Source organism: Ostrinia nubilalis, chromosome 4 (genome assembly GCF_963855985.1).
Source record: "Ostrinia nubilalis chromosome 4, ilOstNubi1.1, whole genome shotgun sequence".
Lineage (NCBI taxonomy): Eukaryota > Metazoa > Arthropoda > Insecta > Lepidoptera > Crambidae > Ostrinia > Ostrinia nubilalis.
Genome location: NC_087091.1, coordinates 9,242,215 through 9,268,836, shown reverse-complemented (window position 1 = coordinate 9,268,836; position 26,622 = coordinate 9,242,215). Strand labels below are relative to the sequence as shown.

At 35.9% G+C, this 26,622-nt stretch overlaps 2 protein-coding genes across 4 annotated transcripts in view; one reads left to right on the top strand and one right to left on the bottom strand.

The window, feature by feature from the left end:
• Positions 1-8,574: 8,574 nt before the first annotated feature.
• Positions 8,575-26,622, top strand: part of LOC135088650 (uncharacterized) — a 24,775-nt gene continuing 6,727 nt past the window's right edge. For all 3 annotated transcript variants that reach the window (XR_010261070.1, XM_063983577.1, XM_063983576.1), the window contains exon 1: positions 8,575-8,754. Coding sequence is in view for 2 of the 3 variants with exons in the window: in XM_063983577.1 (XP_063839647.1) it covers positions 8,695-8,754 (60 nt within the window). In the remaining variant the exon portion in view is untranslated. The remainder of the gene's footprint in view (positions 8,755-26,622) is intronic.
• On the bottom strand, positions 22,058-23,795 carry LOC135071493 (putative nuclease HARBI1). Its single transcript, XM_063965269.1, has 5 exons — positions 23,280-23,795; positions 22,928-23,209; positions 22,386-22,773; positions 22,172-22,305; positions 22,058-22,082 (listed from the first exon to the last, which is right to left on the bottom strand). The coding sequence occupies exons 1-4, from the start codon at positions 23,532-23,534 to the stop codon at positions 22,175-22,177; spliced, it is 1,056 nt and encodes a 351-aa protein (XP_063821339.1). The 5' UTR covers positions 23,535-23,795; the 3' UTR covers positions 22,058-22,082; positions 22,172-22,174.

The window sequence follows — 26,622 nt, the reverse complement described above, 5'->3', positions numbered from 1 at the left end:
CAAAAGTTCTAGCTTGGGGAAAAAATATTTAACTGCGCCGTTTAGCTGGGGAGTGGGGACAGAATTTTTCAACAGTCATTTCTGGGGTCAAGTACAGATTGTTATGTTGCGGCCTCTTTCGGGAGCTCCCACGGGACTGCTAGCTATTACAGAGCCATTGAAAGCAGTTTAGAAATTCCTGCTTCCGAAGTTATGAGATTTATTTCGATGTACAGTAATTTCTTTCTCGTATTGGCAATAGAAAAAAAAAGTATTTTTTGTGGGTCAAATGTTATATGAACAAGTAATACCATTAAAAATGTAGGTTTATAATACACCAGAACCAAAGAAGCAAATAAACTGTCATAAACAGCACATACTCGTAAGTAGGTAACATTAAACACAGCTGCAGCACAGGAAAATATGAGGAAAGAAGAAATGAACTGAGCGGAGCCACCCTGTCGTAATTGCATTGGAATGAAACCCCATTCAGCAAAATGTCGTGACGAAGGCCACGACGCCTAAAAAATATGTAACAACCGAATTAAGAACCATCTTCTTTTGTTGAAGTCGGTAAAAAATCCTTGCATTTTTAAATTATATTAATTTTGCAGCTGCCTAAACGTGTGGCAAGTCCACATTATACTCTCGAAATATTATATCGTTAATTCGTAGAATTTGGTGTTAATAAAACTTAATACATAATTCCGAAAATTTCGCCTCTCAGGGTGACATTGGGGCCTAAAATAGACCTTCGTAACATAGCACCGCTTTATGTCGACGCGACGTCGTTAATCCGACCCTCATTATGTATGAAAAAGATATATTATATTGGGACACTAAATAAGGGTAAAAAGTATGGCCGGCTAGCATTAATGATGATGAGAAAGAAAAGTTTACAAAAATGAAAAGTACCTAAACTAACAAACTGAAAAAGTGGTTAAATCCGAGGGTTATCAAGAATTGACCTGAAAGATGAAGTAGGTACTTTCTTTAATAAAACCTTCCACTAAATTAATGATTTCATGCATTTTCATTTGTGTCCGTTGCTTATGAAAGCCTCATAGAGCAGGTGGGAATCAATACTGCTACGCTAAACTAAAAGCTGAAAATACGCCAAGCAAATAGAGTTCCGAGCAAAAGCGTATTCCTACCCAGATTTCAATTTCGATAATGTAAATTAGCTGAGAAAGAAAAATAATACTAACTTAGTTTTGGGCGGTTGATATTGATGATATCTACTTAACATTGTCGTTTTAGTCAGAGGCTCTTATTTTACGCAGAAAATTTCGCAGCATATAAAAGGGAACGCAATGGCGATAGCGACCCGGTCACCCCTCTGGCTGGAGTCCAAATTGAACTCGTGTGGTGTTCCCGCCAGGATCGATCCGCTAAGCGCGACACTTGTACGACGCGACAAAGCAAGAGCTGCGACGAAAACAATGATTTTCCTTGTTACCTGCAACACTTTCGATTTGTACGACGCTAAATCAATTTTGAAATAATGAGTCCATGTAGTGATATAGTGGTAAAGTAATTTACAATATAATGGATACAATGCTGCCTCTATATTATGCGCTCTAAACTTTATTGCATTTTCCGGACCTATTTAGTAACGCGTCGCCCCAGAGTTTATAGCATTCCATCAATCATCCTCGCTCCTAATTATTTCATACATATTGTGATGTTAACTTACTCGAACACGGTAAGTTCTTTACGAGCATTTATATTTCGCAAAAAAACGTATTTACATGCCAGTATATTCTAAATAATGGAACGTTCGCGTGAACCATTCGTCATTTTGTAAGGAGCACTATGAATCAGTGCCGCGCAACGTTTCATGTTAAATTTATTTATTCTTTACTTATATGAAATGAAAAGAAAAGCTTGACATTTATATTACTTGCTTAAGTTATTTATACTTATGTATAAAAACAAGCATAGCAGCTTAGTTACTGTAATTGACTGACCGACTGACAGAACAACACAAAGCTTTATACCGGGGGAATTAGAGATTAGAAATATGGAGAATTATTCCATTGGGTGAACAGGGGGATTCTTTTAAATTCCACCCTTGGGAAATGGAAACTGAAAATTTAAGAACGCGAGGGAAATATTAATCCGGATAATCGTAGAATGACTAATCAAGAGTCACCTTCAGAAAACATTTGAATCAGATTTAAGATTCTTGACCAATTTCTTTCGTTTTATTTATCTTCATATGTATTTTAAAAGACCGTTATAAGATCGGCCAAATTACTATGTCGTTGTACAAAAACTAGTAATTTGTTGTGGAATTGAATTATACTACTTACTTATTTAGCTCGATCAACAGAATGAAAAACTCGCCTTATTAAGCATCCTAACTTAGTACTTAGAAACTTTTAAAAGATTCACAAAACTTCTTTACTTTACCCACGAGGAGCAACTGAAAGTAAGTTTTAACATTAATCGTGATTTGTCTTACAGATGTAGTTTCCTTATTAAATTCTCTTGTTACTATAATTATTTTCCCTCTCGTGGAGGCACGTGCTAACTCTCGAGGGCCGAAATTGCCTCGATGTGTAATAGCGTCTACGTGTTAGGGCTTCCTTCCAATAATTATTTACTAATGCAAACATTTCCATTCAATTGTGTAGAGATCAAATTGCCACGTGTAAGTCCTTATTGAAAATTATGAGCACTTTGCGCAAACAAATTACGTAACATTTGATGGAAAATATTAAATTTTCATTAATAATGCGTTCAGATTAAGATAAAGTGTAAACTAAATAATGTTAGCATTTAATTAGTTCTTAGAAAAAGATATAAAACCACTTAAACAAGTTGTTGAAGACCATTCCTTTATATTTTGAGCAGATAATAATTAAATTATGTTACAAAGCTATCAAGATACGCTTATTATCGAGTTAGACTAAACATTTCTGAAGCGCTTACATCGGCAGCCATCCGAATAATGCGGGCTTTTTCAGAAATTCGATTCTGTTGCCGGCTAAAACGTAATCTACGAGTTATTTCGGTAAACCTTTACACGAGCCTCGCTAAAAAGAGTTTCTCACGTGTGTTTTCCTACAATACCAATTAGACAACTTTCGTTTATTACTTTCAACACACCTACACATTTTGAGGAACGTTAAGTGGGGAATATCAACCCATTTGCAGTCCGTACCTCGAATTAACATCACTAAGGAAAGTATAACTACATATAAATTTTTTGTTGATTTTAACAATGGAGTCATGAAAAACGCGTATGATAACTCACGCCTAAAGTCTGACCAAGCTGTTACAAGTGCCCCAGTTGTTACAAAATGGAACAAAAAGCGGTAGTGTTCATACCTCAGGTTGTTTTTCACGAGTCCTAAGTGTAAAAAACTATGTCAGTCTGCCCCGGCTTATTTATTTAAAACTTTGCTTACATAAAATAAGGTAAGGTACCTAGGTAATAAAATAAGGCGAAGTTGTACCTATTAGGGCTCTTTTTGTTCCTTTTTACTTGTTTGTATTTTCTTACAACTTAAGTTAGTAGGTAGTTTCTTTTATTAGGTGATACGAAGAAACGAACTTGGAACTAATTCTATCACAGATTTCTTATAATATAGCCCAACGGTATTGGTGTCGGACTATTGAAGTAGGTACTAGGTACCTATCCAGAGAAACGTATTAAAGTGATAAATATTTAATTCATATTGTACTTCACTATCACTACATAGTAGGTATAAAACAAAGTCGCTTTCCACTGTCTGTCCATATGTATGCTTAGATCTTTAAAACTACGCAACGGATATTGATGCGGTTTTTTTAATAAATAGAGTGATTCAAGAGAGAGGTTTATATGTATACTTAGCACCCGTGCGAAGTGCCGGTCGCTAGTAATCTTATAAATAACAATGTAAGTTATATTGGACGTCTGTTTCTTCACACCAGTCCAATCTCAAAGTTTATCAAACTCATTATCAAATTGTACTTCTTAAGCAATTTGCAAAATTAATTCGGGACACGCTATTACGGCAAGCGAAGCTCCGCGTAACACGATTAAACAGTCCATCGCTACATCGTGAACACAATTACTGGAAATCGACGCAAGACGGGCCTCGGGACATAGCTATATCAATAAGTTTTCGACAATATTTTCATTTGTGCTTACTTTAGCACTTTCAAAAGAACTTCTTAGAAGTTTATTTGATTCGATTAGGGCTTGGCTACGTAGTTATGTCAATAAGACTACACAATATTCAGGCGTAGATAAGTTCTCTGCAATGTGTCGTTCATTTTTAGCAATAATGTATGGTTTAACAGTCCATCGTTAATCGTGAATCTAATTACGTAAAATAGGCGTTTGTCCTCAGGGAGAAATAACTAAGTCAGTATTACCTACAATGATACTATATGTTTAATTTGTTGTTTAGTTACAACACGCGTGTATGAACCAATTCAATTACTAATTGAATTTTAGCAATTCAAATCATTTCACAATCATTGTTACAGTATAAAAACAATTGAAAATCGACGTGTTCTGGCCCCAGGGAACTGACACTACCCGAGCGTAAAAAATTACGCTTATTCGGCAAAACAAACTGAATAGAATCGACTGCAAAATTCATTAATCCTTCACAATGATTGTTTTTACGATGTTCTTTAAAACAATATTAGCAATTAAAACACACACGCTTGACTAATTCTCATTCGTTAGAATTACTGCCCCACCCTCTGCACATGCCGAATCGTGGTACGATTTATTATTCAAAAGGTTAACATTGACGTTTAGTTACATTAATATACGGCCAATTACGAATATCTCGGGAAAACTATAATATATAGTTAATAGTGCTATTTATTACTTGTTAGTTTATTATGTTTTACTTGTGAAATGTTTATTTCATTAATTTTGTTATTTTATACCGTTTTACTACTTTTATTTTCGTACTCGATCTCTAACTTCACAAGACAGCACGGATTTGTATAAGGCAAGGTTCTGTTCTAGAATGAATCAGTTAATTGACTCAATGAACCAGTTGATGCGTGTTAACCTGAAAGTAATCACTAGTATTTTAAGGCTTTGGTTTAATCTGTCCACTTTATCGATAAGTACTCTAGATAAGGCGTTTCCGAAATCGCTACTACTACGACGCAGATAAACGCCACGCGATCTGACTCATGCCATGTGATGTGACTGTTGACTACCAACTCCTGAATCGATAATTTTAATTTTACTTATTTTCTATTAACAATAACAATAACTTAAGCTTATTAACATCTTAACGTATTTGCTGCTGCTGAAAATCAGTTACTGGCATGCTGCCAGAGCGGCCAGGATATACTGTGAAGGTTTTTACCCAACTGCGCCAGAAGGAGGGTTATTTTTTTGGCCACATTTTTATGGTGAAATTGATTGTGTAAATTATAATCGTTTCTTTTCTATTATTTTTATTTTGATGGCAAATCATTGATTGGGTAAATTGTCACTTGAATTACAATAGTTGATTACCACTTCACGTTACCCATTCAAGGAATACATTCTCCTACATCCTTTGTGTGCTCTCCGCGGAACTAGAGCTTCATTAATTGTACATTTGTAAGGCATTCATTGCTCGGCGCCCGTCGCGTGCCATTATACAGGATCAATTTGTGGCTGTCGCTATCTTGTCTTGTGATCCGCGTACAGATTGAGTCCATACCTAACGCTTACATAAGCCCGAATACAATAGTGTTAAATTGATAAATCTGTACTAAAACAGTACTAACATTAACATGACACATGAATAATGTAGTAGGTATCTAAGTATGATAAGTATACATAATTTAAACGCTTCAGGCCTTTCACATAAATCAAAAAGATAATGATGGAGTAAATAAACAGGAACATTTAGGTATATCCACGCTTTATTTTCCAAGCGATTACGTAAAGGACGCAGTTTTCATTCTCCGGCAATTGTCAATTTCCCAAAGGATACCATTGTGTTTGTGGCCTGATTTCTTTCAGAGAAATATGTTACGAATTCTCTATCGGTGTTTACAAATTACTTTTGATTCAATAGTAATCGTCGAAATAATATTTATTTTTATAAGTTTCTTTTTTTTGTTTAATAAACAATAATTTTGTAATATATTGACATAAACTTAAAATTACTTAAAAACTAAAATTTAAAAATGGTTTCTTAATTTTAATGTCAGATTAAGTATGTAATTGAAAATAGTCCCGTAATAACTTGAATGATTTTATATTTTGCAAGAAATAATATTTTCACGCTGATTAAACAGCAAGGCAAGTTTTAAAGAATTTTAAAACAAAACCAGTTTTAAAACCATATTGTGAACCTAAAGTTTCGCAAACAAATGTTCGAATTCATAATACCTATTTTGTATTTTATAATAAATCAAATGAAATTGCAATAAAAACATTAAAGGAAAATAAATACTTGTGAGTAGACAGCGTATCGTATTTACTTTAATTTGGCTTTACCTTGTGTAAAAATTAATCAAAGTGTTACAATTACTCCATTCTCTTTCCAGTTTGTACTGAACCCGTCAAAAATCCAACGGGGTCATTCCCCGCCCCATATACCTAGTCCTATTTAACCCTGCTCCGTAATACTTTAAACACTGGCCATTTTGAAGTTCACGCGGTCGGTTTTATGAATGAAAATTAGTTGTAGAAGCTTCATTATTCAATGAATGAGAGTGAATTAAAAATTTAGAGATTATACTCACGGGTGAGAGTAAATTCCGAGTGTCTGGAATACGCGGGCACTGTAGCGCGGCAAGGGGCACCAAAGTGATGGTCCAGGGGGCTGTTCTAGAACTGATGGCGAGACGGCGGGTCGGCGCAGCCGGTCAGGATATTGATTTTGGGCGGGAACGTTTTCCGCGACCGAGGCGACACCTATCAGCATACCGAGGACTTATCTCGAAGCCTCCACAGTTGCGCAGTTTGCTTGTTAGGTGGCGCCTCGACTCTACCTGAAAGTTATTTCGCTAACGTCGAGCTTTATTGTTTCATGACTCAGTCAAAACTTAATTTTCTAAGACGATATATTCAACTGCCTATAAAAAGTCCGATACCTAATAAACTAGTGCAGAGAACTCTCTAGCACGGTGCGGTGACTGTCATAAACTAAACTCAGTACGGTAATAAAACGTGTGTTATCCTTTTTGTGTTTATGAGCCTGCGTAATGGTACAATAACGGCAGTTATAAACAACAAATAGTCTTTTAAAACTTCGCGAATGTGCAAGTGAGAAAAAATAAATAGGTACACAACACGATTTTATTACCAAGCACAGATTAGTTGTTTTATAGTACTCTTGACATCAGATTGACAATTAATATTATTTTTGAATCGTGCATAAAACTTAGATTACTTATTTCATCGAAATTCATCATTTCCAGCAGTAAAAAACACATTTTTCAACATTTAGATACCTACTTTGAAGTTTATATGTTTAATACAAAGTAAAGTCCTTTTGCACAAAGTAGAGCTACTAGACTAGACCATTGGCGGTCATTTTATTCACAGCATTCCTTCTACAAATTCCTACTTGTGTATCTACTTAGGATTTTTGTAATTAAGACAAATCTAATTAGCATATTTACAAAAAGTAATATCTGTAAGGGTTAACAAAAAAAAATTTAAATACTATAAACATCCCGCGCAAGAGCGCGCGTTGAATTCTTCGCTAGGACGCCCCGAGCCAAAGGTTCGTAGCAATTTTCTACGAGCGCACAAATTCACGAATTCGTTAACCTTTTCATTATCTACATCACACGCGGAGCGAGCTGCGATTCCCATTACTCGTGGTTTAAAATTTTACGACTAGACGTAAACTGTGGTTATGTTAGGGCCGATCCTTTTTGCTCGCTGCGTCTGGGTTTAAGAAATAAAAGCGAAAAAACAATGCGGAGGAGTATTGGAAGGATCGGTGGTGGTATACCTGTGGAGTGGCAGTGTAGTAGTGTACACCTAACACACACCTAAGTGTGCGTGTGTCGTAACGCCGCCCGCGGACGCAGCGTTGCGTGCCCGCCGCGTGCACACTTGAGCCACAAGCGCCGTTTTGGTCAATGTTATATCACCGTATACTGGGGCATTGCATATTATTAACGCCGAAGTTGACATTCAAGTTTTTTCGTACTTCAACGATGAGTTGTTCTTGAAACTTTAGGGCGCTTTCTACCTAAAGCTCATATTTTTTAGATATACATTGCATACACAAATTTTATATAATTATACAAATATAATACAAAAATATTACTATACAATTCTAGGTACTCTTATTTTTCTTTTATTGCAATGAAATGTGCATCAAATGCATCAGAGTCAAATAATTACGTTAGTTTCCTAATCACAGTGTTAGGATGAGTAAGCATATAATTAAAGTAATTATTACTAATTGCCTATAGCAAACTATAAACAATAATTTTCTCCCGTGTTTAGTTTTAGTATCTCATAAATTTTACTACCTCTTGCACAGTTCATTGATTACAGATATCTCCGTATTTTATGGTAAACCATGCTTTACGTACAAATTAGAACTCCAGTGTGAACTCATCCGCTCACAGAAAGTAAAGTTTGTTGTTCTCGTAACTCGGTCTGCGGGCGCAGTGTCGCTCCGTCCCGCGCGCAGACCGGTCCGCAATGCCGCTCTGACACCTCGCGCCAGCTGTCAAACTCGCCGTCAACAACTGTCAAACTTGAACGAACTGTCAAAGTGCTAAAACATGTGGCTCGTGTGGAGTTGTCTTTTCGCCAGCGCGCTGCTGGTTCCAGCGCGGGCACAGGTAACCGAAGTTTAAGTTGTTTCAAGTTATTATCCCACAAGTCAACAGGTCCGTAATCCTATAGGTGGATCGACTCATGGTACTCACGTCATTATAACGCAAATGCAGGCTCGGTTTATCATTTACTGAGTGTCAATTGATAAAATACATATGCTAAGTTGTTTCGATGAGATGACTAAACGTCAAGGTGTCTATTCTTGAACGCCTACTAGAAGGTCGCGATTCAAGTTATTTACTTTTTGTTTACTCAACTTGAACTCAACATCAGTACCGAAATTGTACTCGTACATAGCAAATCTATTAGAATATTTTCTTAATACAAAAAAGCTAAAAAAACAACCCAATATCGATATTTAAAGAGGCTGTAAATCTATGTAGAGATAATAAACTTTGAATCTATCATTTTATAGTGTTAAATCCCGAGGGATGGGCAATAACCTTTCTGTAACAAACCGTAACCCACGCGATCGGAGCCTAGCTAATATGAGTTACCAATACTTATCGCTAAAAAAACTATTAAAAACGTTGGCTAACACCAACCCTTTATTAAAATACGCATAGAGTCTATTTTGCGTTGTTCAGTTCGTTGGAGGAAAACCTATTCTACCAACCAACACGATTAAAGGTAGGACATTAAAATGCAAATAATTACATTGGCAGATGCACAAGGTTATAAAGTCTAAGCTATTAAAGAAATACATTAATATCGAAGAACAATAGTATTAGAAAATGTGCTTTAATTTTTTTGTTTTAAAATATTTGTAGAACACTATTTATTGATATTAGAATATTCATGATTCAAATTATTTATTACATTTTTCATTATATTTTATGTACCAATTCGTTTATCAATAAATCTATAATTATATGGACGTATAAAAAGATATTAGAAGAAATGGGCTCATACACCGAATGCCTACTTACCTACTATTGAGTAATATTATCCACTTGCGATCATAAAGCATAGTAAAATGAAGGCCTAGCTATCTTTATTCGCCCATAACTTCCTATGTTTGTGACCACACATACGGGCCAAAATTATTCTCTTTTAGTATCACAAAGAGTTAAGAGTGTTTTCTTTATTTTCGTCAATAACATAGTTAAATATTTTCTGTTATTTTTTAAAAGCTTAATACTTTTTGTCACGAACGCCTATCAGACGACTATACTCGTTTTTGCTCTACAATTAATCAACTGCTTTCCTATGTGATTAAGTAAAAAAGTTTTCATATTTCAATGTTCGCGTTTATGAAACTACCGGCATTGGTAAACTTAAACAAACACAATATAATAATACAAAACTACTATAACACTCGTATTTACTCTTCAAAACGTACAACTTTGAATCATCTGTTTAATCATTGCTGGAATTACGATGTATGTATTATACTATATTATACCTCATTGTTCACATTAAATAAAGATGTCTAATGGCCGTCGATTGTAAGATTCCATTTTGTTGAATAATGATTTCAGTGTGTCACAATTTCAGTGTTGTCTGATACATAATAATAATATACTTAGTTAAATCAACATAGGATAAGAATAAGAATAACTTTATTAACACACATATAAATAAATAAATAAATAAAAACATGTTTATTTGGCACAACACATTAAAATACAACTTATAATACATGGAAATGTCCCGAATGGACCTCGAGTAACTTGTAAAGTTGTAATTACTGTGGCATATTATTGAATCTGATGCAAGACTCATCATCATCCAACAGCAAAATTACAATATTTATCGTTGTCATTGTCAAGGTTAATACAAACCACACATAATATAGGTAGGTATTATACTAAAAATCCACATCCATAATAATTTATGGCTGTGTAAAACAACGTAAATTGTTCTGACTACTACGAAAAGTACGAACTTTGCCCGCGGCTCCACACGCGATGATTTTGGTCCGCAAGCGTCAGGAAAGGTTCCTGCGCATATAATCTATGTCAGAATGTATGTTCATTCCAGGAATAACATATACTTACAGACATTTATCCTCTTTGGAATTGTATAAGGTCGGATCAGTGGCTACAGAAATTACCTACCTACAAACGCAGTCGTTTAAAATAAAAAATACCGTTCAGTCTTATTAGCAAAGTAGTTTGCAATATTACAATACACATTACAAGTTTAATGTTCCAATTACATCAGCACATAAAACTTTATATTTTGTTGGAAAATAGCACCTAGGTAATACAAAAATACAAGATACCTAGGTATTAACTAACTACTTGACTATTTATTATACTTGAGGTGCTACGTCGTCTCTATGCATCAGTTTGAACACATTAACTGATGCCTATAGATATAGAGTATTTATGAGAAGAACCAATTAAGTCTTGCATTGTACACTTAAAAATTCAAACTTATAAATACAATGTTGTTCACGAGTCTGTCGACAAGTGAACTATACACACCGCTGAGTATGGTGCCTGCATACCTTATATGTAAATGAGGTAGAGGTAGGCTGATCAGCTGTGCAACTGTATAAATAGAAATTAATTTTATGCCATGCCTTGTCATTGTCTTACTCCCATATTATGGTAGAGGCTTCCATTTGTTATCTGTGAAGTTAGATAATATATTTGAAGGTTATTAAGCTTATCAACCATTTCGGAAGATATATGCCCGTTTTCACCATCAATTTCTAATTTTTAAGTGACCCCTTTGAAAACAAAATTTCTGTTATATGTTACCATAGGGGTCACTTAAAAATTAGGGATTGATGGTGAAAACGGGCAATAGACTTTTTTACGAAAGCTTCATAATTGACAAAGCTTAGGTAGAGTCGATCCATAATAAAGGTTAAGATTTAGGAATAATTGAAAATATCCTGACTTGAAATTGCTTTCAGTTAAAGTTTTAATATTCTTTGTTTCTGGATCTACCTACTATACCAGATACATTAACTTATTAAAATAATTGATGCACATAAACTTGAGTTTTAATTTAGCTGTAACTTATTAGTGCGAACTTCTCAACTTTTAGAACACAAAAGTTACACACATGACTGGCAAGGTAACGTTGCAAATACTACTAAAGTGCGTGTTGCAGCCCGTATTAAAGTCCGTCTTGCTATTCTATTCACAACTATAGTAATTAGATTAACTGTAGTCGAGAACGTTGTCAATAAATTGCTAAAGGAAATTACTTGGACTAATAAAATTAGAACATTTTATTCTTAAGCATCACTGAATGGCAGTACTTATTTTTAATTTAGCTTAATGGTTTCTTAATTAGCTATTAGCTGTACCGGAAAATCATAAAGCTTAACGCAAAGAGGAAGATCGACACTTTCTTCCTATAACAGTAAGATAGAACAGTTACATCGGTTTAAAACATATTTTTTCTCTTTTTTGTCTAGCGATTATCACGTGTGACTATGATAATTGATAATGAAACAAATACTTACTTCAATATGAATTACCCTAGGTCTATGGAGTTAATGTTACTTAGGTTTGCATGATTGCCAAAATGTATTAGCGCAGTCTATACCGATCGCTATTCAATGCAAGGACTATGACACTTTCCAACATGAAAATAATCTCCAGCTATATTCTATGCCAACCAGCCAGTTACCTACTTACTCTACATATCTAAAGAAAGTACCCTTAAATTCCGTTACGAACCAGGGACGAAGATACAGCGGAATGTTTCGGAATTCCAGCATTATCACAATCTTATTACCAGAATGCAATGCGGTTTACGTTAGCTTCAAACCACGACCAAACCACAATGCGCAAACAGACAAATCCTGCGGCCAATTTGCGCCATATTAGGTTCTGATGTCGAGGCAATGCCAGTCGGCAGCGGTGGCAGCGTGGACGGTGCGCAAGGCCGGTATGCGCCTACGCATTGCGCCTTATGCTCTATGCGTCTATGCCTTAGGTGTTTGTACTTGAAAACGAAAAACTTAACTTACCTACTGTATTATGCGTTTCCTGACTTCGAAGTAAACACTACTTTACATATCCTAAGTAGAATATTTCATTTCATCATCATCATTTCAGGTACAAGACGTACTCCTGAATAAGCTTCCCTATGATTTCCAGATTGGCCTGTTGGTAGAGCCCTGCATCCAATATTGTTGTTGTGATATACAAGCATGCACATCAACAACCTAAATGCTTTTTAATGGCTAGGTTTTAGCCTAGTTATAATTTCAACTGCATCAAGATTCTTGAAACAAATATTTGAGCCAACAGAAATGCGTTCATATTACTTACCCAACGACGCCAAATGTTTGTGCGCATTGAAATAGTCTTATAATTTAAGCTTAGGATAGTCTGAATACCTGTGTGCACAGCAGTTCTGTAATTTATTGGTCATTCATTCACGGAAAGGAACTGTGACTCAAGACTCGCTATTGAGTCAACACACTGCCTTTACAAGTGACACATTTTATAAATATTTAAAGTTGTTTATGTCCTATACAGCGGAGTAAAATTTATGGAAAAACATTACCTAAGCCGATATAACCAAATACCTATGTACGTCTTACTTACTATATTTTTGTAGAATTTCAGAAAAGCTATTATTTAACATCATATGTGTATGTAATGAATATCATAGATTCATTCTGAGATAGGAAAAACACGCACTGTTTGGTTACATGCTTTTAACGATTAGATTTCATGCAATGTAACTCAGATCGTTACATCACAAGACGTTAAATGGAACTCGTAAGTTTAATACGAGTATACGAGTAGATAGAGCGAAAGAACGTAGTCAAGTTCTGTCAGAATAACTGAAGAAATATCAACAGAGCTTTTTATAATCTGCTAAACGTCATTTCATTGTCCAGCTTGATTAGTTTCTTGACTTAGAATGCTGCACAAAAAATATGAGTAGGAATAGCATAATGAAGTTGGCCTGTTTTTATTGCGATCTTATAACTTGTTTATCTGCGTATCTTTATTTAGGTCCGGTACACATAAAGCGACTGCCCGGCTCGTGACGACTAACTAATATATTAAAATACAAGATGAAGACCAATCAATATGAAACAGTAGACGATGGAAATTAGGGTACCTACTTTATCTAATAAGCACGTGCTATATCTGTTGCGTAATTTTTCTCTATTAATCGCTGGATATGAACGTTTTAAATGTGAAATACAATGCACAATAGACGGTGTTATCTGTAATAGCAATCACATAGCTAAATGACTTCCATTTTATATGAATAGCTAACACTCTCAATGGGTGGCGGGTGGTAGGTACATGGCGAGGAATTACTTAGACAGCGCGCCGTGACATCACATTGCGCAAACGCGATCGGAACATAAAACATACCGTACAAGCGATTCATACGTAACGCGCACGGAATAACTTACCTACTCAAGGCGACGTCTCTGTATGCATTTGTCATTTTCAAGCTTTTCGATCGCCAATTCTAAAGGTGTCCAAAGTTACTGGAAATGAAAAACTTCCAATAATTGCTCGGAACCTAACGGTATGAAGAATGGAAAGTAAAACCGTCACTAAACGCGCAAGTTTTTGCTGCGGTTTTCAAAAACCTAGAGACCTTCTTTTCTATGAAGATGAGTAGCCAACATAATGACATATGTTGGCAGTTGGAAAAGCATTAAGTCCGCGTGATCGAGCTAAGTGGCGCGAGCGCCGGCTCGGCCTCCATGCTGTGGGCCGAGGCCGCGTCTTCCTCCATTCATTGCCTTGTTTAATAACTAATTACACATATTAGTAACATTTCATCAACAAATTATGACGGTGGAGATGTTAGATAACTGATGTGTGAAATGCATAACCGTAACATAAATAAAATATTATTTGCGCAATTCGACTATTAGCCGTAATAAGTGCATTGACATTGAATATTAAACATGCCTTAAAGTTTTTATGTTGCATAAGTTTCCACGAAGTTTCATTGAAAAATGCAGTAATCTTACAATTCCATATGGGAACTCTTGCTATCATTACAAAACGGTAAATCGAATAACATGCAATCGTATTGCTAAAGTGTCTTAAATAATCGGCACGTAATTAATGGCCAATTACGGGCAATATGGAACGGTACTAGATGAAAACGTAAGTTTGTGAACGACGTAGACGATGCACGCAACGGTCTGATTGCGCGCGCGACCGGCCCGCTTGATAACGACCAGTCAGATTGCAGGTCCACTGTCACACCTCACACTTTTTTTCTTCGGGAAATGCATCTGCATAGTAACCCTGTTACTCGTTGGGTTACTTGTTAACCTCCTACTGTAAGCTTTAGATTACCTCATTATTTTGATTTTTTAAGCATTTTGTACATTGTTTCTGGCACTGATGTACCAGTGTGACTCGATGGGATTTTTTTCCCAACGGGAAACGGACTCGTTGGAAACAAGCGACCAGTGGTAGTGGGCTCCCCGTCAGAAGGGAGAGACCATACTATGCTCATTGCTCAGCGAGAAGAATAGAAGATATCTGGTAAAAACGTTAAATGTCACTCAAAAATGTAGCATAATCTAGTGGCAATGGACCGGCCATATTCGCCAGAAATTCGACAAAATGCGGAGTGAACGAGTTCTTGAATAGAGAGCAAATGTGGCCTGACGACGCCCACCCGTTCGAAGAACCGACGACCTCAGGAAGCGGCTGGATGAAAAACAAGGAAAATATGCTTTGTGACGTTCCTTAGGCGAGGTTATGGGTCGAGCAGTAGACTGACATAAGTTGAATGATGATGATAATCATGACACGTCATTTAAAATTCCTTTTATTCTGATGCGATTGTAAATTGTCATTTATGATTTCACAAAATAACTTACAATATTAAAATAAGAAACTGCAAAGAAGTAAGAAAAATGTACCTATTGCTCTAATAAAAAATAATCTTACACCCACGTTAAGTAGATAATGGAAACATACTGTTACGGAAGTTTGCGCACAGGCAATGCATCGTGGCCAACCGCCTCGAGCCTCGTATCAGCCCGCCCATCTCTACGTCAGGCGAACGCTTTACCTCAAATGCTAATTTACGTAATGCAGAGCACCATCCTTTCCATCAATCGCACGAATTTCGTAACTCATAAAGGAACCGCTTACCTCTTAGTCCCCTTATCGCTAAGACAACTCGAAAATTGAAAGCAAGGTTATATTTTAACAAAGCTTTCCGTGATAAATTAACAATTTAAACCGAACAAAATTGCGTATTTAAATTAAGCGTGTTCTACGATGGGCACGTTATAGTAAAATAAAAACAATGGTGTGAAATTCCTCCCTATTTGTCACCGTCATAACAATTGTAGCCCAGGAAGCGTGACAAGACTGTGCTAATATGTAAATAGACAAGTGTGTTCTCGTATTTAGTCATGACGATTGGACTCTTACGTCATACCTTATAAGTTGTTTTGAACGTCCCGCGTTATCTGATTTCGGGCGTGTCAGGCACATTGTCTCGGCGGCTGACTGTTACAAAAGCACCGACCAATTCTCTGAAATGACAAGCGATACCATGGAGAATCAAACGACTTTTTTCATACATTTAATAAACTTATTTCGACTTATCAAGGCCGTGAAGCCAATGAAGAATGTTCACTAATTTTGTTTTTTAGCTTTTTGTATTCTCTGTTAAAAATAAAAAATACACGTGAAAGAATTATTTCGATACGTCAATTAGTTTCCAAGATATTGAATTTTAAAAGTGCGGGCGGCGGCCGGCCCTCCATTTTATGCGCGTGACGTCATATTACAGTGACTGGCTCATATTTGTATGGGTGGAATCTTGCAAGCTGAAATAAGACCCACTTCCGGGCAACCGATTAAGCTGAAATTTCGCATACACATGTGATTTGGATGACCATGCAATATTATGATGACATGGAGCTGATCTGATGATGGAGCTGGAAGGTGGCCATAGGAACTCTATAATAAAACGACTTAAATCCATCGAGTTTGGGCTCGTTCGTTTTGTATTGATGAGTACTTTAATTCTATATAGTAATCAGGGTCTGATGATGGAGCTGGAAGGTAATTCGCAATAAAACGACACAATCGCATCAAGTTTGGATTTAGTTCAATTTTAATTTCTGTGATGGGTCTGGGTGTTAATATGTATAATAAGTATGTATTTACAAAAAAAAATGTATATAAGTATGTTTATATCCGTTGTCTAGTGAGCGGACACTGTGAATGTACGTCACGCGGGGTCACGTGACCGTCGGCGGGACTCGATATTTAAGCGAACTTTGAATGCCTATAAAATCATAACTACTTGGTATTTTTGAATGAAATAAAAACAAATGTATTTGTATATGTAAAAGCTTAACTGTAACATAGGTTTCAAGTGATTTTGCATACCTAGTAACATTCTCAATTATAAAGACAAGTAAACGAATAGAAAACGTTGTTGACGTCTAGATCTAGTGTGTAATAATACAAACGTCGCAATAATTGGAGAATTCCTATTGAAGAAATATACCTAATTGAATACAGGGTATAACAGACATCCTTTTTTACGACAGGTTTATTGCCCAAAATTGGCGGTATTTGTCAACTTCGCAGCACAGGGGTGGGTCTTTACGGGCAAATGACTCGTCATTATTTACGCCGATCCGTTGGTCACCGTCAGGCACTGTAATCATCATTGATGGCTTCCTCCTAGCTGGAGTCTCGAACAATAAAGTACTGTTTCCGTGAGAAGAAACAAATTGATAGATAAGTCTCCGCAAAAGGTGCTTAGTGACTTTTTGATTGGCGCGCGACTTATGAATAAAGTGCTATACAAACCAACCATTAATGTAACTTGTAGTTAATGACACTATTGTCTGGTGGTCATCACAAACAAATGCATCATCCGTGGGGCTTCGCTAACCTACTTGGCTGATCTGATACCTTCTTCGTTCCACTTTCGGAATGACTTAACTATCTGTGTGTTGAGAACGGATAACAAAAGGGTTCTGTGCGCAGCGTTAGCGACCTCAATGCGTGGAATGTTTTACTGACTATTAACGTAAAAACCTCATCTCTACATTTTGTATAATTTACGGTTTTAAAATGGACCACGTCTATAATGTCACAATAATCTTTTGAAACGTTCAAGGCATCGACATATTTATACTGAGACCTTGAGGAATAGCAACAAAAGTATGTAAGTGTGCATAAAATTGGTAAAGCACGCCCACATGGAGCAACGCGTCGCGGCCTGCGCCCGCGCCGAAGAATTGGGGCCGCCCGACCGGTCGCGGTCCGCCTGTTGCATCAAATACAGCGCCTTGGAAGCTTGTGCTCGATTATATAATATATTTGTGTTAATCTAACTGCCACTGGTGCTATATGACACAATTAGTGAGGTTTTAAAATTACATTATGACAAACTAGGTTATAAAGATACTATCCTTAAAAATATGTTTATTGGCGGCTTATTATTAACTGTAGGCAAAGTGTACGAGACTTTATAAGTATGTACTACTTACTACTGACTTGGATCCATAATCTGGAATCAATGCATTCAAGAGAAAAAAACATGTTTACCAACTTAATGTACCTAAACAAACAATCCAAAAGAGACCAGATTTTACTACCTTATTGATCATCCAAGAGTGATTCAGTCGATTATTACGAGTATTTATCCTCAAAACTTCTGTGCGTTTGCAATCAAAGTCTGTTGCAAATACCTGCATGTTACTTCAATATTAATAACTAAGGCTCCACCTTACAAGCATTGTTGCTTAAATAGATAAGACGCATGACTAATGATCCTGCGAATTAATAACATTGTGCTTATACCCTGCACACGGAGCACCATTAATAACTCCACGTCAGTCGAGCACTCTCCGACTCCTTGACCTTTCGCGTTCCCTGGACAAGGGTCGCGGTGGCCAACTTGACTTTCACTGGGCTGCGTGAGCGCAGCTCCTGTATACAACCTTAGACAGGCATAACCGTACTTCTGTGTAAGTTCTAGTACGGTTAGATTTACTAGCTAGAAACTAATTCTAAGATATCTGAACATTGGAATTTATCTCACCAAAGACTGGTTCAGATAACCATAAAGGAATGCCTTTGTGCCACTATTTCATTGTTGTCGAACCATAAGACAAGAAAAGTTAATCGAGAGGCCACCAAACCAAAGAATAACAGTACCAAAGAATTAAACGATTTTCAACAGCGAGGAAGTCATGCGATATCATCATGAGAACTTATGTCGAATCCGTCGATAGCAAGCAAACGGTTCAATAGTACCGGTCTATTTAACCAGTTCAATAAAAATCTTGAAATTACACTTTTAAGTTAATGTATACTCGTAGTAATTTTGCATATCATGGTGTCTCTTACGGAGGAAGTGGAACAGTTATATTGATTTAGTAAGTAAGTATTAATCTCCGAGAAATTGTGTGTGATCCACATTTGTAGAGTATAGGAAAGACCGTTAAAGCAAATGAATGGCAGTGAGAAGACACAGGCGCGAACTGCGTTCTCGATTGCGCCAACTAGCGTTACATCACTTCACATTGCCATATTAACTCACCGCTAATACCTTACATCTACGCTTAGATTGATACGACATGGTCTAGTCCACATATTGGCACAAAAAGTTACGCGACCACAGCGACTTTTCATTGCTAGAAAATAAATAAAAATTTATTAATTCTCAAGAAAAAACGTATTTTTCAAATCGATGTTACTATGAGTATAACTCATCTAGATGATTTCATAGTACATTTCATTTCATCGTTTAATTGACTTCTCCCATGCAAAACAAGTTTCTACATTTTTAATTACAAATTGCTTTAGCTCTGAGTAATTGATAAAGTCGATTGGAATTACGTTGGCCGTTAGCCTTCGAAATTGCAAACTTGCTATTGTTAAGACAAAAACAGGTTCTAGGCTTCTTATTTATGCACCCACCTAATTTCGTAATATAGTAAGTAGAATTTTGATACGAAACAGCCTCTAGACAAAAGGCAGGTTTCCTGTGCTATGCATCAGGCCCGTTGTTTCACTTTGAAATCTATTTCGTAGACAGTGAAAATTTTGATACGAAAAATTTTACAAATTAAATATACCTACAAATTTTATTATTACCATGCACGATCCCGACATGTTCTCTCTATAAGTTTGGAACTAAATACATACGGTCTTATTCATAATAAAATGCTAATATAGGTTTAAAACCTACATTAGCTAAAACGTTTGATAGGCTTAAAACACTCTTATAAACCTCTGATAAAAAACGTTATTCATAATCGTTTATAAACCTTTGATAGCTAAAACAGAGTTTAATATTTTCTTTCCACAGACTATACAAAAAGAATGAACGAAAACAGCTTTTTTGGTGATTTAACTTGATGGACCATGTAAAATCATAGACAAATCGCAGAAAAAAAAAACAAAAAATTGGCAGCTGTGACGTTTTACTTACTGACATTGACATTTGGCACGAAAATTTAATAAAGTTTTCGGTTTTTTCGATCAACTCCCAAGTTTTATCAAACTTTTATAAAACTTGGGATTGTATGTTCTGGATTCTGTACCTCTTACCCTGTACTCTGCAATAAGCTCTTACGACGACCCGGCTAGTTACATCGGATACTAATTATGTCCATGACGAAGGAGAACAGACCGCCTAAAAGGCAACGATCAGAAAACTGGTTGGAGGAAGATAAGGTAGTACTTATTTTTAGCCTGATAAAGTGCCTACTAATTTTTGTAGCATGGTTTTATTTATGTTTGACGCCTAGTGTTTGCTTTTCAGTATTTGCTGAAAGAGTTGGTGAAAGAAAGAGTAAATGCAATCGAAAATAAAAATACAGACACTAACACGAATAAACGGAAGGTTGCGGCTTGGGCTGATTTACAAACAACGTTGGTACATCTTTTGATTTCTGCCTTCAATATAAAATTTTGCCTTTACCTGTAATTCAAAATCCTGTCATTTCTTTTTCAGGTTTAATTCAATGTGCGCTGGTATGAACCGCTCCATTACCCAGTTAAAATCGCAATGGAGCCTCATAAAAATCAGTGCGAAGAAAGACAAGACCATTGCTAGGCAGGCTCAAATTAAAACTGGCGGTGGTCCACCATTATCAGTGCCTGACGATAGGGCTGATGATATAGCATCTTGGTTGCCCAATGAATTTGTAGTCGATGTTAACAGATTTGACTCGGACTCAAATAAAAGTGAATTAATTAACATTCAAGAGGAGGAATCAACTCAAAATACGCAAGATCAGGAATTGATAAATAATGAAGAAATCCAATATGAATTGGTGGTACTTGATGAAGAAATAGAAGATACACATGCTTGTACTACTAGAGGCATATTGGAAGATAAAGAAAATAAAAAAGTAGAGGCAAAAGAAAATAAAGCAAAACCTAATTTTAAAGCACCAGCAATCAAAAAAAAAAGGAAACTGTTAAACAAAGAAGGCTTAATTGATTTAAGCAAAGTTAGGATTTCCGAAATTGCAGAAACAGAATCAAAATGCCGGATTGAACTGCATGAAGTTCAAATGGAAAACGAACGGAAGAAAGGGAGAAACTTGGATCTTGAGCATCAATTATTACAGGAAAAACTTAAATATTACACTCACATTAATAAAGAATAATAAGTCTTTTGATGTTAAAGTTTTTCAAGTACTAACAGATTCTAAATAATAAGTTAGTTCCTCCCTTACTTCTGTTTGTTTTTAATTTGTATTTTATGCAGTTCCAATCCGCATTTTGATTGTGTTTCTGCAATATATTTAGACGGCTATGAATATGTTTACTAGTCATAACTTAATAAGAGTTTGAGATTACTATTAACTAGCTGTTGCCCACGACTCCGCCTGCGTAGACTACTATTTCTGTAACCTACAGGATCTGTGCATTTTTCCAGGATAAAAAGAAGCCTATATGTTATTCGAGACTATATAATCTATCTGTTTTAGCAATTTATTTGTTTATAAGAATTGAACTGTGATTTTTAGTAAGTAAGTTTAATAATTGTACTTAAATTAGTGATATAAAGTAAATACACATATGCCTAGTCACAAACATTCGCCTTTATAATAATAGTGTAAATTATGGTTATTTTGTTTTAAATGTAGAAGGTTGATAACCTCCGAATAGAAACGTTTATACTTAAGCAATTTCTTTGTTTTAAAGAATTGAACTGTGATTTTTAATAAGTAAGTTTGTTGAAACTAATTGTACTTAAATTAGTGATATAAAGTAATTTGTTTTGAATTTTTGCAGAATAATTGCTTTTTTAAAGAGAACTACAGGTTTTGTTTTTGTGATAGTAACAAATTGGACTGAAAATTGAAATACAGGTATTTTTCAATCAAATATTCTTTTTATTTTCATTAAGATGCCAGGAACAGTATCTGAAAAATTAAAATACAACATTTTCATGAACTCAAATGACATTACATAAAAGTAAATCGTTGGAATTTATCAAAATGTATTTTAGTACCATTCAAAAATGTTGATTTATAAAATTTTGTAGTATCAACTGCGACCTACGCCTCAACAATGAAGGTCGGTTGTCGTGAACACTGTTCTCCGTCGAAAGTTGCGGAGTTACAGGGACCTGCTCCATATGTTGTTCTGAAAAATATTATGAATTTGTCAACATTTTGTCATAAAGATTTGTATTCCTTATGTACAGTCAAATTGATAACATTTACCTAACAATGTGTCATTCATATCAATGGCTATATTATGTAATACAGCCAATGCTATGATCACAGCTTTTCCATTTTGGAGGCTTACTGGTAAGCCATGGAGTAGGCATTGGAACCGCTGCTTCCACACCCCAAAACACCTTTCAACAGTGTTCCTAGTTGAGATGTGAGCATTATTGTATGCTTCTTCTTCTGGACGACTAGGCCTTAAAATAGGTGTAAATAGATATGGCAGAAGAGGGTAGCCCGAATCGCCAATAAGGCGTCCTCTAAACTGCCTATCCTCAAATCGTTGTTTTATATTGCTCTCCATAAAAATTCGACTGTCATGTGTACTGCCTCGCCATCTAGCCACTATATCCATTATTTTGAGGTCAGCATCACAGACAACCTAAAATAAAAAAAACAGTATCCTGTAGGTAATCCATCCAATAATATAGTGTTGAATGTTGCTAAAATTTAGATCATACAAAGTAAAAATTATAGACATTATTAAAACAAATCTTTCTCTGTTGTAAACTGTATAAAATCAAAATATATTTTACCTGAACATTCAGGGAATAATAGCCTTTTCTATTAATATAGTACTGGGCCATGTCACCTCCGGTTTTTTTAATTTTAATGTGGGTGCAATCTATGGCTCCTATCACCCCAGGAAAATTTTTAATTGCTCTAAATTTGGCACTAATTCTTTCCTGCTCTCCTATAGTGATAGGCATTTTGATGAAGGAATTTGCCTTATTCGCGATTGCATGCGCGACTCTGGCGCATATCCGGCTCACTGTCGGCTGACTTAGGCCATGGAGGTCACCAGCATCATCTTGTACCTGAAAATGTATGAAAATAATTATAGCAGCCACGACAAAGGGATAAAATAAAACACTTTTTTGTGCTTACCTCACGACGTCCCCAACATCTTATGGCCACTAAAACTTGCAGTTCAGGACACGTGCCACCACCTCTAGCGCTCTGAACCAGATCATCTTCCACCAAATCTATGATGGTGCGCACTGTGTCCTTATTGAACCTATATTTTATTTTAAAATTTAGGTCCCGCAAATCGAATGGGTTGCTTCGTTGGCGGTAGAGCTTTCTACGTCGCGCTGGGTCGGCATTATTGGCTAAATGCACAATTGCATTTATAGCATTCATTTTCACAAGCAAGGATCACAGCAAGGATATTTTGAATAAATAAACCAACGAAGTGACATTCATATGAAATGACATTTATAAAAGTTAGGTTAAAATAGGTTTATTAGAGCTTTAAACAAGGCCCGAGCTCTCGATAACTTATCACACAGTTATAAGAGGATTTTAGCGCTAAATGACGATTATGAATAACAATTTTTATCAAACGTTTTATAAACCTCTAATAAGCATTTGATAAAATGTGAAAAATGATTATGAATAAGACCGATAATGTGTAAGTAGTAAATATACATACATACTCACTCATGACAATCGCAAAGATTATCTACTGTCGAAGGCTGAGGCCAAACTAACGTTATTTGTCATGACTCGCTTTTTTGCGTAACATAAACTTTCAAGCAAAGCTCCGTCCAACTTCATGTGTCCCAAACTAAACTTCATCAATTAGACAAAGTCAGGAAAATTCTCGAAAACTGCCTAGCCATTGTCCGCCAAAGTTCACAAGCGCTGTACTGACAGTACTAACGATCGGAGTTTAATATAATCTGGCCCTCACTGATGGTATTGATGGGAACTGTCTGGGACACGACCGGGCAGCCGGACGTTGACCTCCTCCGTGCAGTCTCGTTGACAAACAACGGCGATCTCCTTGCCTCAAAACGTATTGTGAACATGAAAGTGTGCAACCTTCGACTTCAGCTCTTTATTTTGCAGTGATTTTCTCAAAACACATCCTTATGCAGCAGTCTTCTAGTGTCAAAACATCATTAATTAGACTCAGTTGTACCCGTGACAACATTCTCGATGGTATTTTTTTCAGCAGCTTCAGGAAAGAAATTGAAACGGACGAACATTACTTTTTTAATTTTCCGTTTAATAGTATGAATGCAAGATAAAAAATATTTACGAGTTTCATCAGAACATAAAACTGAAGTTCCATAAAATAACCTTCCATGACACTAGCTATCTACGCAGCGACGAAACGTTAATATGAAAGTAACAAAATTGTATTATTGTAACTTCTTGCTACAAGGTTAAGATCACTAGTACATGCTAAAGCGTAACGAATTGGTTCAGTTTCATTAGCATTAAAATAAGTTATTTGTGAAAAACCTCATGTGACAGTGAGATCCGTGAAAAATTGTAGAATATCTCACATTTCGTTTGAGTATTCGACTATAACGCGCTCAAAAAGATAATAGGTACGAGTAGCTACAACACAAAACATTATTGGTAGGTACACAATGCTTTGTGTATTTTTCTATCTATTGGAAGGCTTGAAGATTTGCACACGAGACATGAAATAACTTCAAGATCTCAGTTTTAGTCGAAAACCTGAAATCTTTTCGAAAGCTTCGGTCGACTCACTCAAAAGCTATCTGAAAAAAACCAATCACGTTCCACGATCGGGCCAATGTAGTCAATCGTCAGCCCTAAGACGACTATAACCACGGAGCATTTCCTCCGAGGGTACAATGTGATTTAAACCGCGCAGTAAAACGAAGCCGCTGGTACTAAAACTCAGTACATTTCAAGCGAACTAAAATAAGAATGCATTGTGTAGGTAAGATATTCGCGTATGCAAATGGTTTGTGTGGGCACGAGTAAAATTATAAGAAAAAAAATACTTTATGTACGTTAACAATTACATAATATTAAGTTAATTTGATTTGTTTACATACTTAACGCGAACATCGAACTAACAACCTTCATTTAAACTTCAAAGTTAAATTGCACAATACGACAATTCTGTGAATTCTTTAAATAAGTAGTTGGTTTCATCATTCAGATACAATTTTATTGAAGTTATTTTTAAAAATCTACTTATTTTTAATTAGGTTAGTTGTTGTAATTTACATTAAAAACCTCAACTTTCCGGTGACCCTGACATTCATAGTACTGTCATTCATAGGTACGAGTAGCTTATTATCTTTATTATGTTATTATGGAGGTACCTATATGCTGAAATTGTTATGTATTTTGATACGAAATCAAAGAATCGAGACCGCAATGTTGAGTAATTTCGAAAATAGATAAATGTAGTGGTCCGACCTCAATATAATAATGGAGTAGTCGGCAAACAAACCGTTACAACAACATATAAATCTCGGCAACAAATCGCTGCTCTTTGTAACGTGGACAGTTCGTTGTCGCTCGCCCGAGATGTGGGAACCTTGGCTTAGAGTTACAATTTATGATGAAAAATTGCTACGATGTATGAGACCAATGTTGATTTATGAAAAATCTAGTTGTATTCGCAATGCTGCAATAAGGTTTTCTTTGAGACCATAGGTTATGAGTATCACAAGATTCAATCAGTTTTGGACACTATTTGACCATGAATGACCACCAATACCAATAAAGAACAATAATTTTCCAACTCGATCGAACCTAATCAACTTAACTATAACTTTGTTACATTTCTATGATTGTACACCAATCACGATAAGCAGCGTATCTAATCTAGAAAATGACAGAATATTTGTCATAAAGAAGGTTCCCCGGGCAAACTAAGTACGAGAACTTTTCTTCCTCGTCTTTACACCAAACGACTCTGCGGTGAAGGAACGTGTTCCATAAAAATAACGTACACCCCATTTGTTTTTATGGTTACCGTGAGGGCTGGGTCCCAAATTTTTGATATACCAATCATAACTAAATGGCTTGCAATCACATAATTTTGGCACTTCTTTTATGGGTTAGAAGATAAGCTATTTGAGAGGAAATGCGAACCAAGTTAATAACAGGAAAAACGATCACTTATGTTATTGTATAACTAAACAAATAACTTATAATGACCGGTGCAAGATATTTAATAAATTTCAATACCTATACAATAACTAAAGCATCACTCTATCTACTCATATAAATCATGTGACATAGGACACAGCCTTCCTGTTGGCCTAGGATGCGCGCCGCGATAAGCGATTATCACGCCATTTTATCGATTTTGCCCATACATTTTGACGTCGATAAAGTATATCGCGGCGCATCCTAGCCCTTCTGGAAAGGATAACAGGCAGGACAATTTTAATTGTGAAATCATGTAGCGAAGCGACTACGTACAAAAACTCAGAGCGAAGCGTTTTCT

Excerpts from the sequence above, each read along its gene's own strand:
- LOC135071493 (XM_063965269.1), bottom strand. The coding sequence starts at position 23,534 with ATGAATGCTATAAATGCAATTGTGCATTTAGCCAATAATGCCGACCCA. Across the intron at positions 23,210-23,279 it reads GATGTTGGGGACGTCGTGAG|GTACAAGATGATGCTGGTGA; the intron begins GTAAGCACAAAA and ends ATACATTTTCAG. Across the intron at positions 22,774-22,927 it reads ATTATTCCCTGAATGTTCAG|GTTGTCTGTGATGCTGACCT; the intron begins GTAAAATATATT and ends TTTTTATTTTAG.